Source organism: Callionymus lyra, chromosome 11 (genome assembly GCF_982586985.1).
Source record: "Callionymus lyra chromosome 11, fCalLyr1.hap1.1, whole genome shotgun sequence".
Classification (NCBI taxonomy): domain Eukaryota; kingdom Metazoa; phylum Chordata; class Actinopteri; order Syngnathiformes; family Callionymidae; genus Callionymus; species Callionymus lyra.
In genome coordinates this window covers 1,913,754-1,935,588 of record NC_141828.1, presented here as the reverse complement: position 1 = coordinate 1,935,588, position 21,835 = coordinate 1,913,754, and the positions used below count along the sequence as shown (strand labels likewise).

Here is a 21,835-nt window from a genome sequence, read left to right as displayed (position 1 = left end):
AAACGTGGTAGATATAGTTCCATATATTAGATCCATATTAGGCAACACTCACTAACTATAGAAACGATCACAGTTGGTTCTTGAAAACTAAAAACATTTCTGTCCGTGAAGAAAGTCTAATGATTCTGTTGAGATGGATGAGTTTGCACGTCCAGGATGTGGTCCCAGAGTCAGTGTGGACTCCTGGAGGACTGCAGAGGGTCCAGCATGGATGGACTTCATTGCTCTTGTGTCCGCGACTGCTTTTGACATTTCATCCTTTTCTCTGTCCGTCACACTCGTGAGTAAACGACTCGTCGGATGTCAAACCTTGAACTGAAGCGCGAGTACATTCATGGCAGCAAGAAGTCGAAGTCTCTGTACCGAAGACGACCGGAGTAGAAGAGACAGTTTTCAAACTCGCAAGCTCGACTGAACACGAGTGCAGCCGAGGTGGCGGTCGCAGCAAAAGTACTTGGGTCCATCCCTTCTGTTCCCAGCAGGGGGGAGACATCCGTGTTGAAGATGAAGGCATGTCCGGGTAAATGAAATAAACACCATTTGGTTTTTTTAATAACAATATTTTCCTGGACGTGTTTGTGGATCGAATCCTTTAAAGATGTCCTTGGAATGTTGGAATATTTCAGGACCATTGAAAGATAATTCGAGCAAAAATCCTCACAGGAAAGAAATGCAAATGATTCAAGTTTGAAAGACGCTTCACCTTCCAAGATGGCCGACTCGTTCGCCACCAAACACACACACACACTCACACACACTTTTCACGTATTCCCAAGGACAATTGGTGAACAAGGCCTCACACACACACACACACACACTCATGCATAAAGGAAGGAGGAAAGCGAGGGATATTGAATTGTTGACACTTTTTTTAATAGAAATCATTGATCAAAGGAATACGACTGGCCTCGAGGCCAACACGCTGATAATTGTTAGTGATTCAGATTAGATTACTTGATGTCTTGTTTTGATTAGCGTGAGTGTGTGTGTGTGTGTGTTATCAGCTGGAGAGGCTTTTTCTCATCTAACCCTCCAAGTAGCTGCTGTTTAACATGCATATGGTATAATTGAATTAAACGACAGCGAGTGTCTAATGTGACACGAGCGTCTGAGGAACACTCGTGGTTTGAGGAGCATCAACGCTCCAGCGTCACCGTCAACCGCTTCTTATTCACGTCTTTGTGACAAACTGTTGTCGACAAAATCTTAAATGGTTTTTTTTTCAACATCTTTGATCTCATTTAATTCAAAGACCAAGAGAGTTGAAGTCACAGGAACTTAAACCTCAAATGAGTTGAAAACTTGTACTTTCCTCTTTCATACTACAATGCCACGATACTACGATACAACAATGCTATGATATTACAATGCCACGATACTACAATGATACGATACTACAATTATACGATACTACAATGCCACGATACTACAATGATACGATACTACAATTATACGATACTACAATGATACGATACTACAATGCCATGATACTACAATGATACGATACTACAATTATACGATACTACAATGCCACGATACTACAATGATACGATACTACAATGCCATGATACTACAATGATACGATACTACAATGCCATGATACTACAATGCCACGATACTACAATGCCACGATACTACAATGATACGATACTACAATTATACGATACTACAATGCCACGATACTACAATTATACGATACTACAATTATACGATACTACAATGCCATGATACTACAATGCTACGATACTACAATGCCACGATACTACAATGCCACGATACTACAATGCCACGATACTACAATGCCACGATACTACAATGCTACGATACTACAATGCCACGATACTACAATGCCACGATACTACAATGCCACGATACTACAATGCCACGATACTACAATGCCACGATACTACAATGCCACGATACTACAATGCCACGATACTACAATGCCACGATACTACAATGCCACGATACTACAATGCCACGATACTACAATGCCACGATACTACAATGCCACGATACTACAATGATACGATACTACAATTATACGATACTACAATGCCACGATACTACAATGATACGATACTACAATTATACGATACTACAATGCCATGATACTACAATGCTACGATACTACAATGCCACTTGTTGGTTGTGGAAAGTTACCTCGGTTCTATGTCGTCTAGAGAGAATCTGTTCATCAGTTGACTTACGCAGATGTCTGTCCTTGTCCTTGTTGGAACCAGACTTGCATCATCTACAGATTGTTTTGTTTATTCAATTAAATATTCAATAAAATCAAAATAATCGTAATTATTGGGTGTTTTTAGCTCTGACCACGAATGATCTTGACGACTGTATATGATCTTCAGTTCGACACGACAACTGGACGACGACAAAAGAACATGAAAAATATCGGATCTTGTCATAGACGTGTTGATGACGGTTTAAGATAAAGATTGATTTTCTCGTCAACAACCCCATAGTTCTGGTGAATATAATTCATATCATTTATTTTCCATGAACGATCACTGTAGGAAATGTGTTTTGTTTTGAGAAAATAAATTATTTTCTCAAAACAAACATTCGTCTCAAACTCACTTCGCTCGTCTCAGTCGAGGTCGCTCAGAAAAACCTGTCGACGAGTAAATACCAGTGAAATATATGATTTATTTTTACTCTTTTGATGGAAAGGTTGGTGTTTAAACATGATGTCGTTGCTGATGGAACGTTTGGGAACCACTTACTCGTGACCTTACATACCTGAGCCGCTCTAGTAGAAGAAACATGTCAAGAAACATCTGTGTTTGATGATCTACTGACTCCTTCAAGAAACATCTGTGTTTGATGATCTACTGACTCCTTCAAGAAACATCTGTGTTTGATGATCTACTGACTCCTTCAAGAAACATCTGTGTTTGATGATCTACTGACTCCTTCAAGAAACATCTGTGTTTGATGATCTACTGACTCCTTCAAGAAACATCTGTGTTTGATGATCTACTGACTCCTTCAAGAAACATCTATGTTTGATGATCTACTGACTCCTTTAAGAAACATGTGTGTTTGATGATCTACTGACTCCTTCAAGAAACATCTGTGTTTGATGATCTACTGACTCCTTCAAGAAACATCTGTGTTTGATGATCTACTGACTCCTTCAAGAAACATCTGTGTTTGATGATCTACTGACTCCTTCAAGAAACATGTGTGTTTAATGATCTACTGACTCCTTCAAAAAAACATCTGTGTTTGATGATCTACTGACTCCTTCAAGAAACATCTGTGTTTGATGATCTACTGACTCCTTCAAGAAACATCTGTGTTTGATGATCTACTGACTCCTTCAAGAAACATCTGTGTTTGATGATCTACTGACTCCTTCAAGAAACATCTGTGTTTGATGATCTACTGACTCCTTCAAGAAACATCTGTGTTTGATGATCTACTGACTCCTTCAAGAAACATGTGTGTTTAATGATCTACTGACTCCTTCAAAAAAACATCTGTGTTTGATGATCTACTGACTCCTTCAAGAAACATCTGTGTTTGATGATCTACTGACTCCTTCAAGAAACATCTGTGTTTGATGATCTACTGACTCCTTCAAGAAACATCTGTGTTTGATGATCTACTGACTCCTTCAAGAAACATCTGTGTTTGATGATCTACTGACTCCTTCAAGAAACATCTGTGTTTGATGATCTACTGACTCCTTCAAGAAACATCTGTGTTTGATGATCTACTGACTCCTTCAAGAAACATGTGTGTTTGATGATCTACTGACTCCTTCAAGAAACATCTGTGTTTGATGATCTACTGACTCCTTCAAGAAACATCTGTGTTTGATGATCTACTGACTCCTTCAAGAAACATCTGTGTTTGATGATCTACTGACTCCTTCAAGAAACATCTGTGTTTGATGATCTACTGACTCCTTCAAGAAACATCTGTGTTTGATGATCTACTGACTCCTTCAAGAAACATCTGAAGACACTTTTATTCATGCAGGTTTTTTCCTTGACTCTCTGAGACTCCTGTGTTTGTCTCGGTATTATCTTGATCTTTTAAAGTATATATTTTATTGAGTATTGTTTTGATTGTTTAAGCGCTTTGTGACCCTGGTCTGGAAAAGCTCTATAAATATAAATGACTTACTTATGTGGCCCCAAGTCTTCACTTCTGCATCAGACGATGAACAGGAAAACTCATTGTGAGTTTGTAGTTACTGTGGATCATATTCTGGGGTCGATGACAGTTTTAAATAAATACACAACAATTATAAAAAATATTGTTCTTATCTTAACTACCTTGACATTTGAATTGGATCTTAAAAAGTAAGAAAAAAACGTCTTCACCGTAACATTCCAAACATTTTTCTCTGCTCTGCTCCGTGGAACGTGTCCTGGACATGGAGGTGGGCGGGGCTTGTTCACTCGGGAGGGGGACGCGTCCCTCTAAGTGGACGTGAAAGACGTTTGACGTTTTCTTTTCTGGCCGAAGTGAAAGTTATTTGGTCAAACATGAGCAGGAGGCATGTGATCGCTTGACAAAGAGGGAGGTGTGTGTGTGTGTGTGTGTGTGTGTGTGTGTGTGTGTGTGTGTGTGTGTGTGTGTGTGTGTGTGTGTGTGTGTGTGTGTGTGTGTGTGTGTGTGTGTGTGTGTGTGTGTGCGTGTGTGTGAGGGGGTGAGGAGGGTCTTCTCTGATGTCTCGATCTTCTTGTGATTGAGCAATCGAGAGAGCAGCGGTATTTCTCCTTCCTCATTAACACACACACACACACACACACACACACACACACACACACACACACACACTCCATCTCCTGCCACTGCTTTGATCTCGACTCCGGCCAATTCAGCCACGACACATCCACACACACTCCCGACACACACTCCGACACACACTCCAACACACACACTCCGACACACACTCCCACACACACACTCCGACACACACTCCCACACACACTCCCACACACACTCCGACACACACTCCGACACACACTCTGACACACACTCCAACACACACACTCCGACACACACTCCCACACACACACTCCGACACACACTCCCACACACACTCCGACACACACTCCGACACACACACTCCGACACACACTCCGACACACACTCCAACACACACACTCCAACACACACACTCCAACACACACTCCGACACACACACTCCAACACACACACTCCGACACACACACTCCAACACACACTCCGACACACACTCCGACACACACTCCGACACACACTCCGACACACACTCCGACACACACACACTCCGACACACACACTCCGACACACACACTCCGACACACACTCCGACACACACTCCGACACACACTCCCACACACACTCCAACACACACTCCGACAAACACACGGTCCAAAGGAACTCCCGGCTAACTCTTTAGTTTATTATGGGATGTTCTTCAGGAAGAAAGCGAGGGGTCCGAGGGGCTCCGAGGGGCCGCAGGGGAGCGAAGGCATCGACATTCAAATGAATCCTTCGCTTGAAAAGAGGAGAAAAAACTCCTCGTTTACATCCTTGAGAAATATCTCCTCGTGTTGCAATTAAGTTTTTAGAAAAATTCATAAGAAGCTAATGACGTGTATTTGCATCTGGAGCTGCAGGAAACTATTAAATGATAACAGGATCGAGTCTCCATGAGATGCATTTTAAGTGTTTTCCAAGGAATCCAAGTGAGACGACATTGCTTAATGACATCTTTATTAAAGTATCCACCCCCCATCTTTCTAAAGACCCCCCCATCTTTATTTAAGTATTCATCCCCCCATCTTTTTAAAGACCCCCCATCTTTATTTAAGTATTCATCCCCCTATCTTTATTCATGGCTCGTCTTTATACCTTATTTTTTAAGCATTTCTTTAAACATATCCTTCATAATCAACTTATATCAACAACAAAAAAACAGCTTTTGGGTTGAAAACAAGTGAAGACATTAAAAGAGGAGGTGAGTCGGGGGGTCTGAGGGGGGGTCTGAGGGGGGGTCTGAGGGGGGGGGGGGTTCGGCAAAAATCAAACAAGACCCAATTACAGGAATCTCAACGAGTCAATGAGCAGAGGAATTTTTCCACCTTGAAAACGCCGAGTGGTTTTTCTCTCTCTGCTCTGACGCAGTCGCACATATTTCCCAGAGAGAAAACCACACAATGTAGTCGCACACACACACACACACACACACACACACACACACACACACACTCGTAGCGAGGATCTCGTCATTAACTCGGTCAGAAGTGTGAAATTACTGTGTTCGTCTCGTGGCTGAAGCTCCAGTAACTTCAACAACAGTCAGAAGAAAGTGAAACAAACGTGGAGGTGACTTTGAAGGAGCTTCTGTCGGAGGACGAGGAGAAACAATTAGTCGCTGATCGTCCGAGATCAGAGGGACGGCAGATAAAGTGGGAGAAAGTGGGCATGAGAAGCCAAGTTGAAAGGAAGGAGGTGAAAATAACCTCAAAATGTCACAAAGAGAGTCGGAGAAAGTGAAAAGTGAACCTTTGACCCCAGATGAAAGGAACAGTCACTGTGGGCGACAATTAGTGATGGCAGGAGGGGTCAGAGGTCGAGAGAACACAAGCGCACACAACACAAGCTGCTCCGGAGCAGCGACCGCTACACAATAATGAACTCACAACTACTACACAACCTCTCTACCTCCTGAGGCCTGTGGGCCAGCTCTCGCTCGTCCAAGTCATTTTTTGTGGCCGTCAAACAATTTTCAACTTTAATCAAACAATTTTCAACTATAATCAAACAATTTAAACTATAATCAAACAATTTTCAACTATAATCAAACAATTTTCAATTATAATCAAACAATTTTCAACTATAATCAAACAATTTTCAACTTTAATCAAACCATTTTCAATTATAATCAAACAATTTTCAACTATAATCAAACAATTTTCAACTATAATCAAACAATTTAAACTATAATCAAACAATTTTCAACTATAATCAAACAATTTTCAACTATAATCAAACAATTTTCAATTATAATCAAACAATTTTCAACTATAATCAAACAATTTTCAACTAGAATCAAACAATTTTCAACTATAATCAAACAATTTAAACTATAATCAAAGAATTTTCAACTATAATCAAACAATTTTCAATTATAATCAAACAATTTTCAACTATAATCAAACAATTTCAACTATAATCAAACAAATTTCAACTATAATCAAACAATTTTCAACTATAATCAAACAATTTTCAATTATAATCAAACAATTTTCAACTATAATCAAACAATTTTCAACTATAATCAAACAATTTTCAACTATAATCAAACAATTTTGACCCTGAAGTGAATATTTACTTCAAGCGTGTTTGCTGAGGGACTATAGTATAATATATATATATATATATATATATATATATATACATATATATATACTGTATATATAACAACTAAGGACAGATTAGTGAATAAACAGTTTGTTGGACTCACTAGTAACAGTTTGTTTTAGTAAATCTAACTAAAGAAAAGCAAAAACATGCATCTTTGAAATGATTCAAACATGTTTACAGTTTAATTTAAATTGTTGGCGACAAACACGAGCAGAAACTCTTCATATATGATCATAACAATGTAATAAAACATAAGTTTATCAAACAACAAGTATGTTCGTATGTGATGACATCATCGTAGCCGTGACCACCACACACGCCCTTCACTCCTTCATCCATCACATTTATTGAAGAAGATCCTCCCCTTACATTAGACCCAGATGACAAACCGCTGATAATCTGGTCATTTGTCTCCATTAACATCATTTTGTCTCGTGTCACGCACACGAATCTCTTAAATGGTCGACACGGCTTCGTGTTATTGTCATGATGATGTGATATTGTTGCTGCTCTGAGAGGAACATGATCCTCACACTTACCTGTCAGGTGTTCTCTGCCCACTCACACAATGTGTGTGTTTGTGTGTCACACAATGTGTGTGTGTTTGTGTGTCGACGTTCTTGTCCTCGTCCCTCACACTAGTAATTATCTTGTCTTGTTAAAGGGCACAACCTTCCCACCTGACTCACCTGACTCACCTGACTCACCTGACTGACTCACCCGACTCACCTGACTCACCTGACTCACCTGACTCACCTGACTCACCTGACTCACCTGACTGACTCACCCGACTGACCTGACTCACCTGACTCACCTGACTGACTCACCCGACTCACCTGACTCACCCGACTCACCTGACTCACCCGACTCACCTGACTGACTCACCCGACTCACCTGACTCACCCGACTCACCTGACTGACTCACCTGACTCACCTGACTGACTCACCTGACACACCTGACTGACTCACCTGACTCGCCTGACTGACTCACCTGACTCCCCCGACTCCCTCGACTCACCTGACTGACTCATCTGACTGACCTGACTGACCTGACTCACCTGACTGACTCACCTGACTCCCCCGACTCCCTCGACTCACCTGACTGACTCATCTGACTGACCTGACTGACCTGACTCACCTGACTGACTCACCTGACTGACTCACCTGACTCCCTCGACTCACCTGACTCACCTGACTCACCTGACTCACCTGACTGACTCACCTGACTCCCCCGACTCCCTCGACTCACCTGACTGACCTGACTCACCTGACTCACCTGACTCACCTGACTGACTCACCTGACTGACTCACCTGACTCACCTGACTGACTCACCTGACTGACTCACCTGACTGACTCACCTGACTCCCCCGACTCCCTCGACTCACCTGACTGACTCACCCGACTGACCTGACTCACCTGACTGACTCACCTGACTGACACACCCGACTCACCTGACTCACCTGATTGACTCACCCGACTGACCTGACTCACCTGACTGACTCACCTGACTCACCTGACTGACTCACCTGACTCACCTGACTCCCCCGACTCACCTGACTCACCTGACTGACTCACCTGACTGACTCACCTGACTCCCCCGACTCACCTGACTCACCTGACTGACTCACCCGACTCACCCGACTCACCTGACTCACCTGTCAGGCTGAGACGTTGACATACGTTATATTTGCACTTCCTGTTCTACCTGTCCTGCTCTATAGCTGCTCATTGTCATGTGTGTGAATCAACACAAACATACTTACATGACACACAATGTTTAGGTTTGAATCTACAGTTGAGATTAACAGTTAAAACACACACTAACACAAACACACTAACACACACACACGCACACTCTTATACACCAACCTGTACAGGTGTAGATTTACATATTTATATATTATATATTTCTCTTTCATAATTATTTATATTTTGATTTCAATAAAATAAAATAATTCAATTTGTTTTTTACATTTACTTACAAATATTCACAGCTTTTGTTCATGTGAAGATCATGGAACCAATTATTACGTCGAACGTAGTTCAATGTCCAGGCGATGACTGAGGACGAGAGGATACAGTGACTCAGCAGCTTTTAAAGTTGTTTGGACATGTTTTGGTTTGAAAACAAATAAAAGCAGTTACGAATATATATATATATATATATATATATATATATATATATATGCAGCGGGTGCGTGTTCATGATAGGCTTGTGGGTCGTTCGTCTATAGTTGTGTAGTTTGCAATTGAACCTCCGGCCTCTAGATGGCAGCAGTCGTTACGTCCTCCACAGCTAAAGGAAGAATGATGACTGAGGACGAGAGGATACAGTGAGTCCAGCAGCTTTTAAAGCTGATGTTTTAACAAAAGAAAGAAAGATACAAACCACTAATAGTTGAACAGTATAATTTAATTCAAGATATTTACTGAATATTCTAAATGGTTAAATGTGTATAAAAATAAGTAAATACATTTATACATCTATGAAAAGTTTATATCTTAGTGTATGTTTTTCTTCTTTGTTACTCGTGACATGTGAGGGTTTGTTGACGTCATTAGCTGTATTTGGAAATGGACACAAAAAGATAAAAAAAGTACAAATACATGATGATTATAATATCTTTATATCATTGGTTTAAAACACTTTTTTGGTTTATTATCCAACAAATCCTCACGTCTCGTGGTTTTTGTAAATGTGGAAAATTACATTTTCCTTATTTCTACACACACGTCTGTGTATTTATTACTCATTACCGTGATATTTATATTCATTTAAAGGTACTTTTCTACTCTCGCAGACACACATGAGTTTGAAGAAAAGGAAACATTAGATGCAGATCATGAGACGAGTTTAGTTCCAACAATAGAATCAAAGAATAACATTTTCTCTCTGGAGTCACGAGATCTGCAGCAACAACACAACTATAGACGAACGACCCACAAGCCTATCATGAACACGCACCCGCTGCATCATAATTAGTGGCGTCCGGCGCTCTGACACCGGCGTACAGTGGCTCTTCTTTAATTCTTTATCGATCGCATCGATCGCTCCGGGCTCTGCTCGCCCATTGATCCGAGCTCTCTGTCTGGAGACGATAAGCCCCGTCCGTCTGCGTCTGTCTCCACCCGTCTCACCCGTCTCACCCGTCTCACCCTTCGCCTCCGAACATTTGCAATCAAAGTTGTTTTTTTTTACAATGAATCTTGGTTGATGTTATTTCTATTCTTGCATCGGTTTGAATGTGTTATTGTCTCGTGTCTGTGAGCAGATCCTCCTGGACGTCCTGCTCTCACTCACATGTATCAATAGCTTGATATTTATGCACGATTGATCCTGTTTACACACTTTTATTGAACTACGGCTGAATAACTCGTGCTGAGCTGAGATTTGTTGAGTGACTGCTTGACACGGATCTGGATGATCTGCTGCTGATAATCTCTACAGTACATAGGATGTATTGAATAAATATATATACAGGAAGGTAAACGTGTCAAAGGACAGTTTCTAATGACGGTGCGATGGATTTACTCACCTGCAGGGCAGAGGTCGACAACCAAGAGACCATTAATAAGAGTCTTAATCTCACATCGAGGACCAAACAAAAGCTTTATTTACCAACTGTTGGATTAAGATGTTGTCTTTTACTGTTGTGAGGCTCAATCTATCTTTTATCTTTGAGTTCGTCGTGTCTTTGACTCTTATAGGAAGTATCTGTATAAATTAGTATTAGGAAAGTATTAACAGTGGATTTTATAATCCAATGTGTCGTATCGACCATGAAAGTACAGTTTTATCGTTTTTACTGCAACAAGAGAAACGTATTTACTTTCTTGATGTGTCCTTTGGGTATGTTGGGTATTTTAAACACGTTATTTTTCGTTCTTTAAGGAGTTTTTATCTTCTTTTTGTGTGTGTGTCTGTCTCTGATAGTTCAGTTGAATGATGTCATAACTTGAGTGTAAGAAAATATCGATCTTCTTTGTATTTTTAATTATCACCTGACTATATTTACAAATATTCACAGCTTTCTGTCCACGTTTGTGTTGCAATTAAGGTTCCGGCCTCTAGATGGCAGCAGTTGTTACTTCCTATGTAGCTAAATGTCCAGGCGATAACTGAGGACGAGAGGATACAGTGAGTCCAGCAGCTTTTAAAGCTGATGTTTGGACATATTTTGTTTTGAAAACAAATGAAAGTAGTTACGACTTCGTTAAGAGTCATGTGGTCTGTAAATACTACAACACCAGAGTCAAGTACTGGACAATACTACACATATATACTTGTTACTACACTATCACAACACCAGAGTCAAGTACTGGACAATACTACACATATATACTTGTTACTACACTATCACAACAACAGAGTCAAGTACTGGACAATACTACACATATATACTTGTTACTACACTATCACAACAACAGAGTCAAGTACTGGACAATACTACACATGTATACTTGTTACTACACTATCACAACAACAGAGTCAAGTACTGGACAATACTACACATATATACTTGTTACTACACTATCACAACAACAGAGTCAAGTACTGGACAATACTACACACATATATACTTGTTACTACACTATCACAACACCAGAGTCAAGTACTGGACAATACTACACATATATACTTGTTACTACACTGTCACAACACCAGAGTCAAGTACTGGACAATACTACATATGTATACTTGTTACTACACTATCACAACAACAGAGTCAAGTACTGGACAATACTACACATATATACTTGTTACTACACTATCACAACACCAGAGTCAAGTACTGGACAATACTACACATATATACTTGTTACTACACTATCACAACAACAGAGTCAAGTACTGGACAATACTACACATATATACTTGTTACTACACTATCACAGTATATTGCAAGATTCTTGCCAGTACACAGTACACAACTATTGTTCACTAATAGTTGTATTTTAACTCAGTATATTTACCTAATAAAGGTAATGCTCAGGTGTGTTTACGACACTTGTTTTCTCTCAGATAAAGAGCTGAAGCTTCATGTGAACGAGCTCCTCGTGACAAATGGACACATGAACGATCTGGGCGTCGGCAGATTGTGATCGTGTGCATCCGTCCGTCCACGTGGACGTCGTGCACGACCCTGTGCACGAGCAGCCGAGCGTGCACGAGCAGCCGAGCGTGCACGAGCAGCCGAGCGTGCACGAGCAGCCGAGCGTGCACGAGCAGCCGAGCGCCTCCTTCTGTCTTGTCGCCCAGAAAAGAGCAGCCAGTGAGACAAGTTGCTCCACAGAAGCTCCAGAGCGAGGGGTCCTCGTCCGACGCCAGGCCCACTGTGAGGCTCTCTGTCTCAGTCTCGCACTCAAGCGTTGAGCCTCCTTCCCTCGGAGGTCCCAGCCAGTCGGGGCGAGACACAGAGCGTTATTGTTTTCTGTGTCTCCTTCAAATAGAAAACCTTAGTTTCTCTCAGAGCGACTGAGATGAACTCGTGTTTATTTGATGGATTTATAAAACGTGTAAAGAGAGAAAAAACATTATTTAATTCATCTTTATGTGTAAATCATCTCTTCTGTGAGCCTGTGTTTACCTCCTTATGTCGGAGGAAAATATTTATATCCCATAATGAGTCATTTCAGCAGCAGGATTGAATATTGCTGTGTTTTCTTTTGTCTAAATTAATTAAATGAATAAGAAAAACTAAGTAAAGTACTTTAAGTTAACACGTCTCACAGAAAATTATTAATCCAAAGAAATCCACTTAATTCTAAGTGTAATTAATTAATTGCATTAATCGTAAACATTTTCTTTAAACAATAAAAAAAATACATATAACTAGTTATAAGTGTAATTAAGTAATAGAACAATTTAACACCTTTAATCGTGTTTCAAAACTTTTTGAATTTATTTATTCTATTAATCACTAATAAGTAAGTAAGTTGGTAACTAAGTTTTAATCTCGATTATTTAACTTCTTAAAACCATTCTTGAACTATTGTTAAAACAGCATCAAACAGATGTTTGCGATGTTTTCTCCACTAGTTTCTTTCAAGTCTCTTCTGAACAAACGAGGATCGTGTGTCGACGGAACAACGAGTCGCTAATCGTCGTTGTTTGCAAGAGTCGCTGCTGTGACATCAGATCTGCAGCAGCGACAAAGACACGGAAACTTAAAGGACGACGTATGGAAACGATTCTTGTGCTTCGTCTGCATTATTGACGACGAGTTTAGTGTTAAAGTTCAAAAGATACTTTTTCTCTTTAGTGTCAAATAGATTCTGGAGGATAATCAAGTTAAAGACTTTGAAGTCTCTGTAAATACTTTTTTCTGCTTTTTAAAAAGACTAAATTGAGTCTTAAAATTTAAAGAGAAGAAGTATTTAAATAAGACGTAGAATATAAACATAAGCTGAACATGTTGTTTGTTATTATCTGTTTATTACATTTTATTAAGAGATTCTGAGCATAAATGGTAAGATCTGAAAAATGATCAAAGATAGTTGAGGACAAAGAATAAAATAAAGAGAAAATGGTTCTAAAGTAATTAAGTCATTATTTGTAAAGATGTTTCTAGACCAGGGTCACAAAACACTTAAACAACAAAACAATACACAGTTAAAATAGTTCAAAAGGTCAAGACAACATGGAGACAAACACAACAACAACAAGGAAGTAAACAAGAAATGATCCTGAAAGAAACTGGCAGCCAGTGAAGAGTTTGAAGGAGAAATGTGAGTTCTTCTACTAGAGCAGCCAGTGAAGAGTTTGAAGGAGAAATGTGAGTTCTTCTACTAGAGCAGCCAGTGAAGAGTTTGAAGGAGAAATGTGAGTTCTTCTACTAGAGCAGCCAGTGAAGAGTTTGAAGGAGATAATGTGAGTTCTTCTACTAGAGCAGCCAGTGAAGAGTTTGAAGGAGAAATGTGAGTTCTTCTACTAGAGCAGCCAGTGAAGAGTTTGAAGGAGAAATGTGAGTTCTTCTACTAGAGCAGCCAGTGAAGAGTTTGAAGGAGAAATGTGAGTTCTTCTACTAGAGCAGCCAGTGAAGAGTTTGAAGGAGATAATGTGAGTTCTTCTACTAGAGCAGCCAGTGAAGAGTTTGAAGGAGAAATGTGAGTTCTTCTACTAGAGCAGCCAGTGAAGAGTTTGAAGGAGAAATGTGAGTTCTTCTACTAGAGCAGCCAGTGAAGAGTTTGAAGGAGAAATGTGAGTTCTTCTACTAGAGCAGCCAGTGAAGAGTTTGAAGGAGAAATGTGAGTTCTTCTACTAGAGCAGCCAGTGAAGAGTTTGAAGGAGAAATGTGAGTTCTTCTACTAGAGCAGCCAGTGAAGAGTTTGAAGGAGAAATGTGAGTTCTTCTACTAGAGCAGCCAGTGAAGAGTTTGAAGGAGAAATGTGAGTTCTTCTACTAGAGCAGCCATTGAAGAGTTTGAAGGAGAAATGTGAGTTCTTCTACTAGAGCAGCCAGTGAAGAGTTTGAAGGAGAAATGTGAGTTCTTCTACTAGAGCAGCCAGTGAAGAGTTTGAAGGAGAAATGTGAGTTCTTCTTCTAGAGCAGCCAGTGAAGAGTTTGAAGGAGAAATGTGAGTTCTTCTACTAGAGCAGCCAGTGAAGAGTTTGAAGGAGAAATGTGAGTTCTTCTACTAGAGCGGCTCAGAATTCTGGCTGCAGAGTTTAGTATGAACTGCAGGCGAGAAGATCCTTCTGGTTTAGACACAAAATAAACTGTTACAATAGTGTAAACGACACAAACACATGGAATAAAAGATCCAGATCATGTTGTGACAACATTTTCTTAAGTTCAGAGTTTTTTCTCAGTTGAAGGAAACAGTTTGTGGTCAGTTTTTAAGAACTCTAGATGATATTTTGACTTCGTATAATCTTGAAATGATACATTATCTTCAGAAGAAGCTTCACACGACGACATCACGACTCGATGCTGATCAAATGTAAACCGAAGCCTTCGATGGTTGTTTACTTAAAAGAAAAGTAACTTTGATGTTTGAAGATGTTTGTAAAGTCGACCACGAGACGAACGCAAATGAAGAAAATAACTTAAAAAATAAAACATTTGAAATGAAGACTGGAAGCACATTTTCTAAAGAAGCTCAACATCAAGACTGAACCCATGACCCTCTGAGAGCAGGAACCATGTTGTTGGACCGTCGTGATAAGAACGTCTTCGTCTTCAGGCTAAGTTAAGTTTCCACTTTTCATATTTCACCAAACCATTCAAAAAAACCTCCTTATTTTGACGTCGCTTCGGTGTTTGGTCTTGTCGTCGGTTGCTGGAGCCGCGCGAGCTACATGCTAACATGCTAACACGCTAGCTCGTTCTGTGTCGCGCTAATCCTGGCCCCTGGACAGACGAAGGCAATTTCCTTGATTCCTGGTTCCTGAACGTCTCGGCACAGAGTCATGCATTGAGATGTTCTGCAGTGTGTCAAGGGCCAGAGTCACACACACACACACACACACACACACACACACACACACACACACACACACACACACACACACACACACACACACACACACACACACACACACACACACACACACTCTTTAAACTGGTGGTTGCATCTGTAAAGGCTAGATTGCATATCAGTGTCGTCGCCAGCAGCAGTTTCTGAATTGAGCGAAAATATCATATTTCGTTTCTAAAGACAAACCCGTGGATTTATGAGGCAATGATGGGAAATATGGACGCGATGTTCTGACCATCATGTGACCCGAGGACACGACACCACCCTTGAACATCTACACAAATCACACGAAAACTATTTTACATCCTGACGACGCTTTTAGCAAAAACATCTCCAATTTAATATCAATAAATGTCTCCTGATTTATTTATTCATTTGTTTTTTATATATATTTCCAATTAAATATGGATGAATATCTCCTTATTTATTTATTTATTTGTTTGTTTGTATAAAAAACCCTCCATTATAGTCTATGACTCTCTTAAGAACGCAGCATGAAAAAGTGTGAATTAAATAAAGTTTGTTTTCGCTAAAATCATTGACTTAACTTAATCTTGAATATCCTTCAGATAAGAACATTCTTTATTCATTTGTTTCTTCGTGTGTGTGTGTGTGTGTGTGTGTGTGAGTGTGAGTGTGAGTGTGTGTGTTAGTTTCACCGACACACATTCCTCTAATGCTATCAGTGCATCTGTAGCTACTGTCTCGGCCTCTCAGGTGCGTCCCCCGCCGGCCCGCGCCCCCCCCGGGCTCCTGGACACATTAGTGATGATGTCACTGTTATAACGACCCATTGTCTCGACGCACAAAGGCTACAAACAAACAATTGACATGGAAATGGGGAGATGTAGCTCATTAGTGGAGCTGCTTGTTTTGTTAATAGATAAATGGCTTCTCTAATAGACCCCCGACCTCCGACCCCCCCACACCCCCCCACACCCCCCCACACCCGCTCAATATGGAGCCTGATGAACAGGATGCTCAGGACGACCAGTGACCGGGAACGTTGGATGTGACAGTGGGAGGTGAAGAAGTTCTTCTTCTTCTTTGTTTCTGTGACTCGAGTCACGAATGAATGGTTGAATCTTTGCATCTTTATTTTTAGCTGGGATTTCATTGATGGAAAGTGAAATTAAAAATAACATTTAAAGCTGATTTATTTATTTAAAGAACATCATCTACAGATCGACACATTTCTAAACACACTAAGTTCACTTTGTAAAACCACTCGACTCAAGAAAAGTGTTTAATTTGAAATACTTTTCTTTACGCAATGAAAAAATACATATAACTCATATATTATAATGTAATTAATTACAGTCATGTTCACTTTATGTTTGAAAACTAAACATTTAGGTTCAATTCTACAGAAACTCATGTTATTTTTTTGATGTTTATTAATTTTCATAAGATGCTCGACTGTCTTTTTTCATTTAGTTTTACAGTAACTGGTCGTAATATAGAAGCTGAAGAACGTCTTGTGCTCCGTTCTGTGTGTCGATCATTTACTCGTTGATCTTCTTTCTTTCATTCTTTCATTCTTTCATTCTTTCATTCTTTCGTTCTTTCATTCTTTCGTTCTTTCGTTCTTTCGTTCTTTCGTTCTTTCGTTCTTTCGCTCTTTCACTCTTTCATTCTTTCACTCTTTCACTCTTTCATTCTTTCACTCTTTCATTCTTTCACTCTTTCACTCTTTCACTCTTTCATTCTTTCAGTCTTTCATTCTTTCACTCTTTCACTCTTTCGTTCGTTCGTTCGTTCGTTCTTTCGTTCTTTCATTCTTTCATTCTTTCATTCTTTCATTCTTTCGCTCTTTCATTCTTTCGTTCTTTCGTTCTTTCGTTCTTTCGTTCTTTCATGCTTTCGTTCTTTCATTCTTTCGCTCTTTCATTCTTTCGTTCTTTCGTTCTTTCGCTCTTTCGCTCTTTCGTTCTTTCGTTCTTTCGTTCTTTCATTCTTTCATTCTTTCATTCTTTCGCTCTTTCATTCTTTCGTTCTTTCGCTCTTTCGCTCTTTCGTTCTTTCGTTCTTTCATTCTTTCGCTCTTGACACCACAACACAAACCGTGTTGTGTTGTCAACGCTGGCCGTTGAAGTTTATGATCGTGTCTCTAGTATCTTAACCTGCTTCTCTCGACCGGTTCTACTCGTGTGAACCCAACTTGTCGTCCAGAACTCACGTGTTTCTGACCCAGAAGTAAGCTATTGATTAGAAATCGATCAATCATCGTCCGACGGCTCTCAGGAGATCATTCATGGTTGTTGTTGTTGTTGTTGTTGTTGTTGTTGTTGTTGTTGTTGTTGTCTTAGCTGTTGGTAAATATGTCCTCGTCAGGTCATCAGTGGCTCAGTGTTGACAGTGTCAACTGTGTGTGAGTGTCGAGTGTGTGTGTGTGTGAGTGTGTGTGTGTGTGAGAGTGTGTGTGTGTGTGTGTGTGTGTGTGTGTGTGTGTGTATGTGTGTGTGTGTGTGTGTGTGTGTGTGTGTGTGTGTGTGTGTGTGTGTGTGTGTGTGTGTGTGTGTGTGTGTGTGTGTGTGTGTGTGAGAGTGTGTGTGTGTGTGTCTGGAGCTATCAGCAGGATCAGATTGAATTGGCTCCAAAATGACATTTCTGCCATTACTGTGATGCTGACGGTTCAATACTGTATCTGTGGAGGCAGACGGTGGATGTGGTTCACATTAACAGTTCTTAAGTTCAAGTCCACGTCTTTTCTCTCTTCGTTACGACGTGACAAACGTACGACACACTGTGTAACACAATTACATCTAAGAGCTCCTTTATTAACGTTTACTTGAAAACCATGTTTGTGACGCATGAACAAAATGAAACTGGTGTGTGGATCCTTGATGGATGGATGATGGATGGATGGATGGATGGATGGATGGATGGATGGATGGATGGAAGGATGGATGGATGGATGGATGATGGATGGATGATGCATGATGGATGGATGATGGATGGATGGATGGATGATGGATGGATGAAGGATGGATGGATGAAGAGGAATGAATGAGATCCTGAGTCTCTTAGATATACGTTCAAAAGACATTATTCAGAACATTTTTAAAGTGTTTTTTAAGCTCTAACTTATCCGGGAAAACACTGTGTTGTAATAACAATATAATTACAGATAACAGTGATATTCTGTGTTTAAAATCAACCAAAACACTGGTATCTGTTATTACAGTGTAATTAAAAATCACATAAATATATAAATATAAGAGATTCTCAAATCAACTGAACAACATTTGTAATTACATTGTATTACATGCAAGAAAATATCGATTCACTTAAATACTAAGATTTTTCTTTTTTCCACGATACTATATTGATATTCAGCAACACTTTATTGATATTATTATTAGTATTACTTCTTTTTTTTTAAGGCTTTCAGACCATATATTACTTTTTTTCAGTGACATTTTCTATAAAATACTTTAATCTGATTTCATTAATTACATTTACTATAAACATTCACATCATTTGTTCATTTCTTGTGTTGCCATTAAACCCTTCGGCCTCTAGATGGCAGCAGTCGTTGCGTCCTCCGCAGCTAAAGGAAGAATCATGACTGAGGACGAGAGGATACAGTGAGTCCAGCAGCTTTTAAAGCTGATGTTTGGACATATTTTGGTTTTAAAACAAATGAAAGTAGTTACGACTTCGTCAAGAGTCATGTGGTCTGGTGTGTGTGTGTGTGTGTGTGTGTGTGCATGAACAAGTGTGCACGTGTCCATCATCTACTGGTGTGTCTGCAGGACCGGGACGCGGAGCGGCGGCGTCAGCTGAGGGAGCGAGCGAGGCAGTTGATCGCCGAGGCGCGATCGGGAGTCAAGATGTCCGACATGAGTCTGCTGGACGCGTCCAGCTTCGAGAGGGCCAAGGGCAGCAAGGGGCCCCCGGCCGGAGGTCAGTGTGACGACCTGAAGCTCACCTTCATGAACCTGCTCAAGGAAACACACACTTGCTAGCACACACTCGCACACACTCGCGCCTCACATTCCCATTATGTTCTCTGAAGGGGTCCGGACGCTTAATCCTCTGAGAAAAACAAAATGTCATTTAACGATGGCCGAGGGTCTCAGAAGCACCTCGTCGTAAGAATAGCAATTTCCCTCCACGTCTCCTCCCTCGCACACAAATTGTTAATCAACACAACATTGTGTTATTCCTCAAAGTACCAAACAAGCGTCGGCGGCTCGTTTCGAACCCCAACTCTCGATCCCCACTGCTTTCCATTTCCTGGGAAATTGTCGCTATTATGATAATGACCATTATTAGGCGTCTCTGTTTATTTGTTTGGGATCCGACGTGTCGTCGCTGCAGACGAGGCCGCGAGACTTTACAACAATTACAGCAGAGTCTGAGTTAAGTCTGTAATTCGAGGCTGCGGCGCCGCGACCGAAGCCACGAGCGCGAGGAAGACGAGCATCGATGCTTGGAAACACGGCGTTTGAAAATGAGCCTCAACTCTCAGCGACGATGTTTCAAACGATGTTAATTATTTCACCGGTTTAAGGACATTTAATGGATCACAAAACAAAAGCGTCACCATGTGAGCAGCGATGGTGTCGCTTTATTCAGGAAAACAACACGTTTAATTGAATTTGAATCGTAACTTTCTTTAAATCCTTTTTCAGTTTCACCGAGTGAGTCTTCGTCTTTTACCGTCTACAGGTGTGTTAGTGAAGATCTGGACAGAACATAGAAATAAAAGATAAACAGGTACATGGCAGATAATAATGTGAAAATATATATATTTCAAAGACTAGCCGTGGATTTTGGGATTATTTGAATTAATTGAAATTAGGGCCATTTGAATTTCCCTCTCTTTGCGCTGACTTACGGTTAATGAAAGGATCTTAAATTCTATAATTCTTCTGTATTATGTGATGCATTGAAATTAATTTAATTTAATTTAATTTCCAATTTTCACGGAGGTCTTCTGCCCCCTCGTGTCCCCCTCGACCTGACGTTCTGTCTTAAACCCTTCACTCAAGGGTTGAGTCTTTGAGCTACGAACACACACACACACACACACACACACACACACACACACACACACACACACACACACACACACACACTTCACATCTTCCTGTGAATGTAAGTTGTCACAGCAGCAAATACACATAAATACACAAAACATACACATAAACATACGGCGCACGTATAAAAAAAACATGAATATCATTATAATTAACTATGACTAACAGTGTAATGAACATTAAAACAACAACTAAATGTCCAGAACTTTCTAAACAGTGATGATCACAGAAATAATCTTGATCTATATTTGAATTTTATTTAAAACTCAAGTATTTCCTGCAACATTCTAAGTCGTTCTTGAAGCTCGTCGTCCATCGTGCGACCGCCTCAGACTCAGCATCAAGCCATCAAAGAGAGTCGTGGACGGAACAAAGAGGCGAAGGACGGGAAGCACTTGATTTATTTGCTCTTTCAGCTTCTTCTGAATTGCACTAATTGTTAATCTCATTAAAAATGGAGTCGGAGCGAGAGGCTGAACGAGTGAGAGAAGCTGTGGGCTGTGATACACAAGGCCTGCCGAGCAGAACGGCTAATCCTGGCCCTTGTCTCGCCCTCCGTCTCCCCCTCTTTCTCTCCCTCGCCCTCCGTCTCCCCCTCTTTCTCTCCCTCCGTCTCCCCCTCTTTCTCTCCCTCGCCCTCCGTCTCTCCCTCTTTCTCTCCCTCGCCCTCCGTCTCCCCCTCTTTCTCTCCCTCGCCCTCCGTCTCCCCCTCTTTCTCTCCCTCGCCCTCCGTCTCCCCCTCTTTCTCTCCCTCGCCCTCCGTCTCCCCCTCTCTCTCACTATCCTCTCTCTCTCTCTCCCTCTCTCTCTCCCTCTCTCTCCCTCTCTCCCTCTCCCTCTCTCTCTCTCCCTCTCTCTCCCTCCCTCGCCCTCTCTCTCTCCCTCTCTCTCTCTCACCCCTTCATGCCATTCCC

The 21,835-nt window shown here is 40.7% G+C and overlaps 1 protein-coding gene across 4 annotated transcripts in view; it reads left to right on the top strand.

Moving 5' to 3' along the window:
* ehbp1 (EH domain binding protein 1) overlaps positions 1-21,835 on the top strand; it is a 199,868-nt gene that overhangs the window by 111,096 nt on the left and 66,937 nt on the right. For all 4 annotated transcript variants that reach the window (XM_087802015.1, XM_087802014.1, XM_087802016.1 and 1 more), the window contains one exon: positions 19,632-19,782. In XM_087802015.1, coding sequence (XP_087658141.1) covers positions 19,632-19,782 — 151 coding nt within the window. The remainder of the gene's footprint in view (positions 1-19,631; positions 19,783-21,835) is intronic.